This window comes from Neophocaena asiaeorientalis, unplaced genomic scaffold (assembly GCF_003031525.2).
Source record: "Neophocaena asiaeorientalis asiaeorientalis breed wild unplaced genomic scaffold, Neophocaena_asiaeorientalis_V1.1 scaffold550, whole genome shotgun sequence".
In the NCBI taxonomy this organism is placed as follows: domain Eukaryota; kingdom Metazoa; phylum Chordata; class Mammalia; order Artiodactyla; family Phocoenidae; genus Neophocaena; species Neophocaena asiaeorientalis.
The window spans coordinates 1,758,224-1,771,633 of record NW_020173396.1 but is presented as its reverse complement, the minus strand read 5'-3'; the positions used below and the strand labels follow the sequence as shown (position 1 = coordinate 1,771,633).

Here is a 13,410-nt window from a genome sequence, read left to right as displayed (position 1 = left end):
ACAGTTTATAAACATCCAAAGTGTCTTTAGCATATATGATTTTAGGGTTTTCACTTGTCTTAATTTTGCTGAGCCAATCAAGTATTCTCAAAACACCTCAAAATTTAGCTAAATATTTGTTTATTTTTAGGAACTCTCAGAAAACGAAGTGGTTGGATCTTATTTCTCTGTGAAGTCTTTCTTTTGGAGGGTAATGTCTAAATCCTTTATATTTAATGTTCCTGACTTTTGGTTCTGAATAGTTATTTAGAGAGTTAAATGTGAATTAAGAAATTCCCTTTTTAAAATAGGTTCTCAGAGAGATGTATTCATTTGTCTTCTTTATTAACACTTATTCTAAGTCATTTAGGTGACTCACTCTTCATTTGTAAAAACTAAGAACTTCATATATTTAACATATTGCTTTGAAATCAGTTCCTTGTGGGCCCAAATTTATCCCAGATTTTTAACAATTAGAGGCCCACACATCTTTCAGGAATATGATGGCACTGTCTAGAGGGTCCATAAAGGTTCTTTTTCCCTTCTTGTAAAATCTGTTCCATCTATCTGGGAAAAATTTACTTCTATTACGATGATCTTGTACTATATACATACTAGATAGTATTTTTTCTTTGGAAAAAAAATCCTATGAATTAGAAAACAGCAACTCTGCTTTTGCTTTGAATAAAAAAGAAAAAAAGAAAATTCCACAGAGAACTTGTTTTCAGTACCATTGCAATTTAATGCTATTTACGCTTTCATGACTTAAACATAATGAGTTCTGTCATCCTTTTCCTCTGCTTTAATTCTGCATTGTGCAAGGCGTGATTTATGCCTTTTTGCTAATAATTTATGCATTTTTACTAATGCACTCACTGCTTTGCCTTCAAAAGTTTCCCTCTTTCTTTGAATGTTCACACTTGGCATGTGATTACCTAGCAATAGATACTGCAATGAAAATGCTACACTCATAGAACTTTGCCATTTTTTTTTTTTTGCGGTACGCAGGCCTCATCACTGTTGTGGCCTCTCCCGTTGCGGAGCACAGGCTCCAGACGCGCAGGCTCAGCGGCCATGGCTCACAGGCCCAGCCGCTCCGCGGCATGTGGGATCCTCCCGGACTGGGGTGCGAACCCGTGTCCCCTGCATCGACAGGCGGTCTCTCAACCGCTGCGCCACCAGGGAAGCCCTGCCATTTTCTTTTCTTGGCTCTTAAACTGCTCATGACTGAAAACTACATTTCTCCTTTGAGAATTTTAAGATTTGTTGCAGTGTCTCATAAGCCGACTGGCAGGTACTAGATTAAGTCATGCATCGACTTGACCAATGAGCAAGTAAACCCACATCTCTTTATCTTCTGCCTCCTCCACACACATTTTTTTTTTTTTTGCAGTCTTGTATTTGTGTGAGCTCACTTTAGTTATTATAACCTCTTCATTTCCTTTCAGTCTACTGATGGCTGCCTTCACTGATGTTATTCTGTATCATTGGTAAAATAATAATATTTCCTCTTATATGTTCATGCATTATCCCTGAACACACAGAGTGACTACTTTCGAATTGTCCCATTACTTTAAATGGAAAATGGCTTTTGGGAAAATTTTTTTCTCTGTTTTCTTAAGACCCACAATTACTGTGAATTCATATGCCAACCAAGCAGAATTCAGGGGTGTTCTGTGTTGTGTTTGTTCTGCATGCAGCAAATATGCAGCATGATCACTTTGAAGACTTGCCACCAGGACCAACTCCATAAACACTACTTTTCAAGGGTTTCCTTTTCAAAAGATTTTTTTCAGCATCTTCTTTTCACTTTCTACTCCCAAATTAGTCTTCCACTTATCAGTACTTCCCATTTGGTTGTATCCATCCTTAAATATTCTTTATTAACCTTTCTCAATCTCTTAAACTGTCTTATTTTATTTATTTATTTTTGTTTGTTTGTTTGTTTTGCGGTACACGGGCCTCTCACTGTTGTGGCCTCTCCCGTTGCGGAGCACAGGCTCCGGACGCGCAGGCTCAGCGGCCATGGCTCACAGGCCTAGCCGCTCCGCGGCATGTGAGATCTTCCCAGACTGGGGCACGAACCCGTGTCCCCTGCATCGGCAGGCGGACTCTCGACCACTGCGCCACCAGGGAAGCCCAACTGTCTTATTTTAGAATATCAAATATGCACATTTAAAAGATAGCTTTTTTTGTATCTGAAGTGCAGTGGTCTATTGTCTTTCTTCTGAGCATATATTGAGTGACAAACAAATGGAGTCATAAAAGCAGAACCTTTTGGGGTCATTTTTTTTACCAATGAGGAAACTAAGGCCCAGAGAAGTGATGCCATTGCCCTGGAGTACCTAAATGGTATGATCAGGGCCAATGTTTCTCTTTCTGAATGTCAGAGAAATAAATGTTTTGGTGAAGACTTAAAGCACTTGAGTTCCTTTTGGGGTTGATGAATAGAGATGCGATATATAAGTAGAGCTGCCCCTTAGTTAGTCTTCATTGACAGCCTTTCAAATTCTTATTGTGTTATGTGACCCTCTCCTCCACAGCTCCTTAAGCCACCAATGAGTAGACGTGTTTCAGGGCTGTGATGTTGCTGTATTTTAGGTTCCATTTTACAAAATCAGAAAATCAGTGACCAAGTCTGCTTTAGAAGAGATAATGACAGCCTGGAATGACTGTTTTGTGCTGCAAAGCTTGGAGCGTGGAGCAATTATTAGCTCAATCCCAGGCACAGGCATGTTCTATCTTTCCCTTTTCCTGCTGTGTGATCTTTCATATTCACAGTCAAAGGTCACTCTGATAACCAGCCTCATTGACCTTTGCCCCAGCAATGTTTGTATTCTGATGAACTTTTAGAGGAGATGTATATGAAAAGAGGTTTCCCATAACATTTTCAGATATGCAGAAAACCTAACAGCTCAGATAAAATCTTACATGAAGAGAGTATGTGTGCTTCGTGAATTAAACAGAATGCGATTTGAAAGAAAAATTTAACAGCTTATTTTTAAGGATTAATACACGTGTCCAGGAGACAGTACCTGAGTTACACTGAGTGAAACTAAACCTGTTGAGAACTTGCTCAACGAATGTCAGTGCTACTTGCTGTATCTTAATTTTCTTGAGAGCAGAATAATGGAAAGAAAAATGATAAAGGGATATTCTAATTTTTCCAAAAGCATGCCATTTATAATTTATCAAAATATGGTATCTTAGGATACAAAACATTAAGCAGTGGTTATGGCAATTATCGTGTTTCTCATGAGAGTAATAAAAATATGTGAAGCCAATTGGATTACTCTAAGTCAGAATTTCATTAAAGACTTTTAACTTCCCATTAAAGGATGGTAATTCAGTGCAGTTCTTTCAAATATTTAGTACATTTAAGTTCCTTCTCAGTTATCTCCATTGACTAGACATTTAGATTCTGATGACTGAGAGCTAATTGAACAATCCATCTTATGAGAGCATTGTAGTGAATTAAATAGAGATTTTAATATTGTTTAAATGGAGAAGGCTGGGCTATGCCAAGATACCTCATACAAAAAAGTGGAGAATGGATCGTAATATGAAATGGGTGAAAAGGAGTGCATAGAATAGAGAACAATCCAGAGTTATGTGAGAGCACTACCTTGTGGTAGGATCAGACAGAAGTATGGTTAAAGGACCAAGGAGAAGAGATATTGCCTTTGTAAAACAAGAATGTGATCCTTTGCGGAAGTGCTTACATTCTGAACAACTCAAATGTATATGACATACACCCAAGAAAAGTTCAGGTATTATTTCTATCAATAGGTGTGAAAGTAAGACCCTCAGGAAAAAAAATTAACTTTTAATTTAAAGTCTCAAAAAATGTCTCTGTAAGTCAAACACAGGACTCATTATTTCTTTACCATACCATTGGGAGAAACCTATAGATTACTTCAGCAAACCAACAGGGTTACAAGTTATGTGGTGCTTTTCTATTAGTATATATTTTGAGCAAATATAGTAAAAGCTTAAGATCATTTGTTTGGCCAGTTAAGTTTAGAGAGGGTAGTTAGAACATCTGAAGTAAACATAAATACCTTCCTGACAATGTAAATTGTATCAAGAAGCAGTAGAAATAGGAAAGAAGGTTTAAAGATAAAAACCTGGAGAATTTCTCTAAGGATTATAGGGCCAGTGAATCATCTTCTAAGAAAAAAAGGGATCGAAGCTTTATTAGATGAGACACTTCAAACTAGGCTGGACAAAGCACTGGGAGGGTTTTCTGTAAAGGCAATCCTGCTTTGAGCGGATGGATGGACTGTAGAACAAATCTACTTGTTGGACTTATCATCCAGGTGCAATTCACTGGAATAAACTCAGCAGGAAAAGGGAAAGATAGAACATGCCTGTGCCTGGGATTGAGCTAATAATTGCTCCACGCTCCAAGCTTTGCAGCACAAAACAGTCATTCCAGGCTGTCATTATCTCTTCTTTGTAGTGTCTGTGGATCATTTGATTAAATAAAAGCATGTGCACCTCTGTGCTGAAGATAGAGGAAAGGGCTGCCTCCACACACAGCCATTGTAAAGACACAAGCAATGTCTTTCACTCCAGTTTCATAGTGTCTAGGTCTCATTTAGAAGGATTAGGTTGTACACAGGTTTAAAAAAAACCAAAAAAACAAGATAACAAAAGCCAAGGATTATTTGCACACAACAGGGAGAAGATTGGTATGACTGAATGTTCCTTTAGCCACCGTTAAGTCTAAACAGACTTTTTTGGTTTTGTTCTCTGTTTTAATCAGGATCTAGAATAATAGGAATTTACCATTAGTGATCCAGTTTTTAAGGAATGCAATTAGTAAACTTTATTAACGAGAACTGGAACATAGAAGTGTTCTTAATTTGTATGAAAGATTCTACAACTTCACCACCTTTTTAATGAGACTACAGTTATAGAGTACAGTTAACTCTCATATGTTTTGTTTAACAATATATGCTAGAGTTACTACCACTCGAAAACTTTTTCTTCCTTTAAGCCCTTGATTAGCCTTTCTTAGTAACCTATACCCAGGGATATATTTCATCTAAACATAAGTCAGAGTATTTCAACAAATCCTGTACAAATTAAACGCATTTTTGGGGTTGAACTTCATAGGCTCTGTCCACAAATTGAGATGTAGTGGGGAAAATCGTCAGTTATCAGCAATTCCAGATTCAAATCTCAGACTTGCCAATCTCTAGCCATTTGGTGTTAAGTAGGGTATTTATCTTCTCTGTGCCTCAGTTTCTGTACCTTAAAAACACTTGTCATGAAAAACACTGGATTATGAAAACTCCAGCACATAATACCTGCTCAATACATGTTTACTTCTTTGTGCGATCTAACCCATCTTTCAGACTGGCTTAATTCAGTCCTCCTTGTTGATATTAGTAAAGCTGATGATTCTCATCATAATTCTGTTGTTTGGAAACTTTGTCTAGCTGCTCTAGAAGTCATTTAATACAGAATTTTAGCTCCACCATGATAATTTCCTTCCATTGTTTCCTGTTCATCTGTATCTTTTTTATCCATCTCTTGCTGCTCTTGGTCTTAATAGTGAAGGGAACTTAGGCTTATTTTTTTAGTAGCAAAGGCAACAAAGATAAGTATTGTGTGGGGCAAAATTTCTCTGTTACTTTAGAAATATCTCTTTAAAAGTTACAAAAGATTCACATGTGGGATGCAGTTAACATGATTATAGTTATTGCCTGTCCATGCAACATTTATTCTTCTGGAGCCTTATCACTTTTTTGACATTGGAAACAGTCTCTGGAAATTTTGGAGCAACAGACTTGAGAAAGTGATTCTTTCCATGATTTCTCTTGCTCTGTTTCTTTTTTCTGCTACACCTACTAATAAAACCCTGAAACCACTCGAACCGGATCCATCACCATATTATCTCTGTACTTTATTTTCTTGACCACTGCAGCATTATGTTACTAAAGAAGGAGCTGGAAACTATCGTGGCATTGGCATTTGTTAGGAGACATTTTCTGACAGTGACTTGAGAAGCAAATACATATTTTTTTCAAATAATATTTTTTAAAGAGTGCTGCTAAACTGATTGACATGAGGTGTTGATAGTTGCCCAAAGATTTCCCATACGGCTCTGATCATTCATTTCCATCCAGACATGCGGCAGGACTGCTTTTCCTGTCCTGGGCTTCTGCAGAGATTCAGAATGCTCATTACCAAAATGCACAAGTAAGTTCAACCAGTTTGTTTATGTTTTCTGAGCTTACATGAGCTGTGAACTCTCATGGCTGACTTACTCTCCTGAAAACCATTCCATATCCTAACGTCTTTTATGTATATGACAAGGGATTGAAGTCTTGAATTCGTTTGCAAAGGATAATGTGCATAAACGAATATTCTGTTTAAAATGCCAGCTCACTAATTCTAAAATCTTACTAAAGATACATGTCTGTGACTAATTACCTGAGACTTTGAAATTTGTGTTATTACCTGATATCTTGATATTCTTTATTAAATCTGAACTTGGACGAATATTCCTCATGAGAGTGGATCTCAAACTTCAGTGTGCATGAGAACCACATGGGGCACATGTTGGAGAAACACGTGCAGCTCTACCCACAAGAACTGAATCGTATCCTGGAGGATCAGGCCTGGCGATTTCAACAAATTGCCCGTTAAAACTGGGGAATTACTGCTTTAAAAGTTCAAAGAGTACTTCTTCCTTTTTGGAGTTGGCTCTTTGCTTCAAAGCTGGGTTGCTTTTCCTTTTTATTCTTCCCTTCTTTTTTCTTTCCCTCCTATTTCAACAAGGACATAGTTGAAAACATTACCTTAGATGACTAAGTACCAGCTGTAATATGTTAATTTTATTGAGGGATTTCTTGGATGTATTTAACACTCCTTGCCCTTTAGGTGCTCAATAAGTAATTTTTGGTTGACCGATTATCAATTATTCAGTTAATTATTTAGATACATCCTATTAGAAAAATCATTAACAAAGGAAATAATAAACCACATAATTTTTCAACGGCCTCCTATTTCTCTCTTTAAATGTTCCAAATATCCAGACCAATGTGCTTTTCTCATCAGTAAATTAGGAAGCAGAACTAAAGAAGGACTTTAATTAGCATATATAGTACCCATGCCAGAGAGTGGATGATGTCTACGATTATAGTAATTAATACTAGTTATTAGAACGTAGGAGAAGACCAGTGTGCATGTACCTTAGAACTTTCAAAGCAGGGGCGGGGGGTGGGGGGGGTCTCACACTTGAGTGCGCATCAGAACCCCCTCCCGGGAGGGCTGGTTAAACCAGAGCAGTGGGCCCTGCATCCAGAGCTGGTGATTCCGTTGGTCTGGGATGGGGCTAAAGAGTCTGAATTTCTAACAAGTTCCTGAGTGACACTGATGCCACTGCTCTGTGGACCATACTTGGAGAACTTTGCTATACAGAGGAAGGAAACTTTAACCAGAACAGCAAGTTACTCAGAAGCTATGTTGGGGAGCATTAATGCTAGTGCTTTTCAAAGTTTGTTTGTTTTAGTTGTGGAATTCTACTTGTTCCCCAATGAGTTCCCCAAAACTTTGATTTAAAAACTAAGTTTAGTATTAGCTATCTTAAGTGGATTAAATCTTCTCTGTTTGTGGAATATACTGTTTTTCCATTCAGACCCCCACCACCCCCCCGACCACCCCCCTCACACAGAGCAGTGCTCCTAGTACATGGGGGCCTGGTATACTGTATGGAACCGTAGATAAGAAAACTGAGGCCCAGAGAGGGAGCAATGTGCCCAAGTCACATAGTCAGAAATTGCTAGAAAGATGCAAGTAGACATTTATGCTAAGCCCTTGTCTTTTCTCCTGTTGATAGCCTAAGTTTTATATCTTCCCCCTTTACCTTATAATTTTATTTCAAGTTCCTATTCTTCACACTCAAACTAAATATTTATCTATTTTATGACTATGTAGCTGGTCAAATCACAGCTGAATTAAGAAGTCTCTTTTTAGAAGAGTACCATTTTAACAAAAATAAATTGAAAAAAAAATCACTTTAAAAAATGATATTTGGTTAGTATGTTTTTAGAACCCAACCTTTGTTTTCCTTTTAGCCTTTTATACAGGTCACCTTAAATTCCACAATCACTAGCCCTGTTTTTGTTAAGAAATATTCTCCCTCCTCCACCCCCCACCCCTTAGCTTCCCAAGTCGTTTTGGGAATGTTCTTCCAGGTTTTAGAAAAGCATTTGGTCACAACTAGTGGCACTAGGTAAAGCCTCCATTAAGTTCATTCTGTTTCTGTGAAAGCATGAAGGATCCCATGGAAAGCATTCCTTCTCATCCTAAAAGTAAAATTCTTGTTCTCCTGTGAAAAATGGGAGGAGGAGAGAGCAAGTAAGGGTTTCAGACATGGTACCATACAAGAACCTAACTCAGCGTTGCTAACCGAAGTTGCTGTGTAACCTAGATTGTACCCAACTGTTACTTGATGAGTGCAGTGTATGACCTGTGCTGCTAGAGTGTGTAGGAAATGTCATTAAGTATATCCATCTGCAAGCTGGAATGTTGTAAGTATGAATACATGTGCTCGTATGACAGAGAAGTGGAAGGTGATGCCATGTATTAGCCACATAGGAAAACATAGACCGAATGTCATTTCAAATACAAGCAACTCACCTAACTGAAGAGTACCCTTTAGCAACATTGTACTTAAATCATGACTACTTTGAAACCTCGGGGAGAGTCTCTGCCCTAAAGACCAATATTGGAAGAAGCTCGGAATAAAGGTCAGAAATACTGGGTTCTGGTCCCATATCCACCATTTATTAGCCCAGCCACTTGGAGCCTCAAATTCCTCATCGGTAAAATGGAAATAGCAGGACTTGCCTTCCTACTTCATAGGGTTTTAGTGGAAACCAAATTATGTAATGTATATATAGGCACTTTCAAAGTCTAAAGCTCTATATAAATGGGTAGTTTTTAACTCCTTAGTCTTTGCTAAGATAATTATTTCTTCTTACTTGCCAAAATTTTGTTTTCCTTCTTTGCCACTCATACCCCTTAACAAAAGTTTCAGATGCATAGTTGAGAACCTGATTCTCTAGAGTCTGCTGTTGTAGTCTCAAGAGCAGCAGGAGTCAGATAGATAGGCACTGAAATCGATTGCTGCATTATATAAAATAAGTAGCATGAAATCTTAGAACCAAAAAAAACCTTGAAAATTATTTGGTGCCATGAATTCTAAACAATTATTTTAATCTGAGAAATCCTTGGTTCAAACAAAATCAATGTGGAAACCCAATGTATTGATATAAAACAGATGGGAGCAGAGGGGCTTCACTGAAGTGGGGTATGGAGTCCTGTGGAAGTTACAGGTGCTGCATGTAACCTTGGCTTCTCTTCAGAACACAGGTGACACTGCTCTTGGGCTCACAGAGGTGAGGGATGTGTAGGCAAAGTCCTGCATTGATATTAATAAGGCAGAGCCACCAAGAAGTGGTGTTTAAAATTTGCTGATCACCAAGGCAGGGAAATATGCAATGTGATTTAGAAAGATTTCCATGGACATGTTCAAATATTAAAAGTATTATCTTTTGAAGGATATAGTTTTCATTTTCCTAATAAGCATCCTGAAACGCATGACTTTTGATGATAAATAAAAAATGACTATGCCATTATTACGGTATGGGGAAAGAGTAAGAATTCAAAATGGGAGGGGGAGTTATACAAAATAGACTATCACTTTAGTGTGGAAGGAATTAGGCCAAAAGTAGAGCTAATACATAATTTAGAAGTGGAGTACTCAGAGGTTGAGAGAAACATTGAATTTCTTCATGAAATCACTATAAGTGAAGAAAACGTGCTTGACAACATAAAAAAAAAACACAGCAATTTTTATAATACTCTTTGGTTCTGGATCCAGGTTGAAAAGATCTTTAACGTTTCAGCTACTTTCTCTGGCTTGTTTTATATGCTATTTAGTTCAAGAGATTATATGGCATATTTAGACTTGCTGATTTTTAAAAATTCTGAGTTTGTTCACTGGCTTGAGTACTGTGACTTAGAATTGAGCAATTAAAAGTTATTAAAGAAAATGTTCAAATACTAGAGAACTAAATCCAGAAACATACCTGCCAATATAAATCACATATGTAATTTTTAAAATTTGTGATGCAAGTTTCAGGCATAAGCAAGCTATCTCGGGAGGGCATATTGACTTTTCTCTGTTCTGTGGTACCTTAAGTAGTTTTTTAGAGAGCTGAAACTCAGTTATCTCTTATTGTGGCAATAAAGAAGTTTTTTAATTGTCTGAATAGAACTTAAAACTAATCTTAGAACTAAAAACTGCCTGTAAACTTCACTTATAACACGAAAAAAAATTTTCAAAAACTGTTACTGACAAATGCTAGATGTGTTTATTATGATTTTTCATTATAAAAACTTTGAAGCAGCAAAAAACCTGTTACTAATTAAAAATTACATATCACAGTGTGGATGAGGCCTTTTACATTTATATTTATTTATACATATTTAGACAGGCATATTTGACACATGCAAATATTCTGTGATATTCTTAAAATATCTACATGTAATTTTAAGAGTTGAAAAAGTAGACTTTATTTTGAGCACACACCTCTCTTGCACAACAACTTTAAATTTATGAGATAATAATTTCATATTTATCAATAATTGTGTAGTAAATAACTAATAATCTATTAATTGTTTGTATTTTTTAAAATTGTAACTGCCTATTTTTTATTTTTGAAAAACTATAACAGAGGAGAGGGTAATGCCAAATGTGGTATTTTGGTTTAAAACACAGTAATCTAATTCTGTTTTCCTTTGCCACAAGTTTCAGACCCAAAGTTTACGTCTGTCAGACATACACAGAAAACCACATCTTTGGAGAGGAATAGTCAGCATCACATTGATTGAGGGGCGAGACCTCAAGGCGATGGATTCAAATGGGTTGAGTGACCCCTATGTGAAGTTCCGGCTTGGGCATCAGAAGTACAAGAGCAAGGTGACCTCTTTTGTGTTCCCATCAGTGCTTGGAAGGCAGTGGTTGGTTAATAGCCATGCTCTGAGACGTGAAAACACTAGACACTTTTTTAATGCTTTACAGAACTACTTTTCAACATCATGTCAGGCAACAGTGCTAACAATTGTATTGCATTTCTTACTTTATGTACTATGTGACCTTTGGTAAACTATTTCTCTATGTCTCAGTTTCTTCACCTATCACATGGAATAATACTAGGAACTATCTCTTTAAAAAAAAAAAGCCGGAGCAAACCTAAGTCAATGCCTGGCACATAAAGTGCTCAAAGAATGTTGGCTACTATTATTACTGCATCTAGTACTAGTACAGGTACTACAAATAGCACTATTTGACATGTATGAAAAATCTTTGTGCATTACTCTGAACCATTTTTTCAAACTGAGTTGCACCAATGCAGATTGCAAGGTTTTAAAATTTTACTTAGAAAACAGAGGGCCAAGGTCCTGCTGCCACTACAGCAGTGTGCCATGGCACAAGTTACTTTGCCTCTCCATACCCCCATTTCCCCATCTGTGAGAATGAGAGTTAAAATAATGCCTGCCTAATAAAGTTATTGAGAAGATTGAATACTATATGTCATGCATGTAAAGGGCTTAGAATATTGCTTTGCCCATAATAAATACTCAATAAACGGTAGTAGTGGAAGGAAGAGGAAGAGTAGCAGCAGTAGTAAGTATATTATGTAATAACACTTGTATTATTAGTAATAACGTATTATATTAAATATTCATATCACTATCATACTGTTAACAGAAATAATAATAACTAGTAAAGGTCATAGTAGTCATGGTTATATAGTGATAGTTACATTTATCTGTGTTGCATCCAAATACAGCCTCTTTTTTTTTTTTTTTTTTTGGGACGCGGGCCTCTCACTGTTGTGGCCTCTCCCGTTGCGGAGCACAGGCTCCAGACGCGCAGGCCCAGTGGCCATGGCTTATGGGCCCAGCCGCTCCGTGGCATGTGGGATCCTCCCGGACCGGGGCACGAACCTGTGTCCCCTGCATCGGCAGGCAGACTCTCAACCACTGCGCCACCAGGGAAGCCCAAATACAGTCTCTTTAATGGTCAGCTTGTATAGCTGGTATTCATTGACAGCTTGGGACAACTGATTACACCCATCTTGTATTAGAAATATCACAGAGGTGATTTCTTAGCAGGCTGATTGGTTACCTTCTTAAGTGCCCACATCGAAGGGGAAGGCATCACTTCTGACCTATAGGAAATCATATAGGGAAGAGAATCCTAAAAAAGAAAACTGAAAGCTTAAGTTCTTTTTTGGCCAAATAAGTAAGACGGACCACTCCCCAAAATACTGAAGGAGTTCATCTGAACCCAGTTATGAGACATTTGAATTGCCATACCATCCATCCGGTGCTGTCTTTTTTCTTCTGCCATGGGTTTAATAATAACATTTTAAAGAAACTACTGATCCCCAAAATAGGTACCTGTGACCACTTCTATCTTGTCTTTTATCAATTAACATTATTTCCATGTTCTGGTAGGCTTAAAACATTACTTATTTTTATAGTTCTGCTCTTTAGGTATGAAATGTGAAACCCAGCTATGGACATGTGTCTCTCTTTGCTCTTTCTTTCCATGATCTTTTGCTGATTAATTTCAATTATGAACTTTAAAAATTGTGATTCATTTGCGTTACCTTTGCACATAACATACTTCATTGCTTTCAAAGTCTTTACATCTGAAGATCTGTCTCTCATACATTAAAAAGAGAAAAGGCCGCTGCAGGCCCTCCTGCTAAAAAGAAAGAGTAGGGAAACAAATATGAATGTGGTCTAACTCAATGGTGAATGGAATTTTAAAACACATCAGTATGAGTCACTTGATTCATTGATTCCACCAGGTGTCTTATCTGAATACTTGAAGTTACAAAATTGCACGTCAGATAAGATATCTTTCTTATATATGCAACGTGGAGATGATACACACACATATTCATATTAATTCACAAACATTTTTGGCATAGTGCTTTGGGGAAAGAGATCTGAAGCTCTAATAAAAGAATTGAGTTAGAGTCTAGCTACTAAATCCTAGTCACTGTACGTGGGTCACTTAAACCTCAGGTCTCAGTTTCTCCATGTATAAAATTGGGATGATACATCAGTGCTATAATTTTAAGGTAAAAGTTTGCCTGACCACCCCAAAATTACTTTTTTTTTCCTCTTTCTCCCACAGAACTTCATTGTCCGTTTTCTTCATTATTCAGCTCGCAATTCTTATGTGTGTGGGAAGTGAGGGAAAAAAACTCTGGGAATCCTCATCTTCCTTTATTATAAGATGACAGACTACGAGTTATATCTGTGTATTAACTGGTTATGTAAAAAAAAATGCTAGTATCTGAGTGAGCTATTCCAGTTACAGACTCTTTG

The 13,410-nt window shown here is 37.3% G+C and overlaps 1 protein-coding gene across 13 annotated transcripts in view; it reads left to right on the top strand.

The window, feature by feature from the left end:
• Positions 1-13,410, top strand: part of MCTP1 (multiple C2 and transmembrane domain containing 1) — a 352,345-nt gene that overhangs the window by 125,764 nt on the left and 213,171 nt on the right. For 9 of the 13 annotated variants that reach the window (XR_003003489.1, XM_024746948.1, XM_024746946.1 and 6 more), the window contains 2 exons: positions 131-190; positions 10,811-10,981. Coding sequence is in view for 12 of the 13 variants with exons in the window: in XM_024746948.1 (XP_024602716.1) it covers positions 131-190; positions 10,811-10,981 (231 nt within the window). In the remaining variant the exon portion in view is untranslated. The remainder of the gene's footprint in view (positions 1-130; positions 191-10,810; positions 10,982-13,410) is intronic. The other 4 variants (XM_024746952.1, XM_024746954.1, XM_024746950.1 and 1 more) reach the window with 1 other exon arrangement.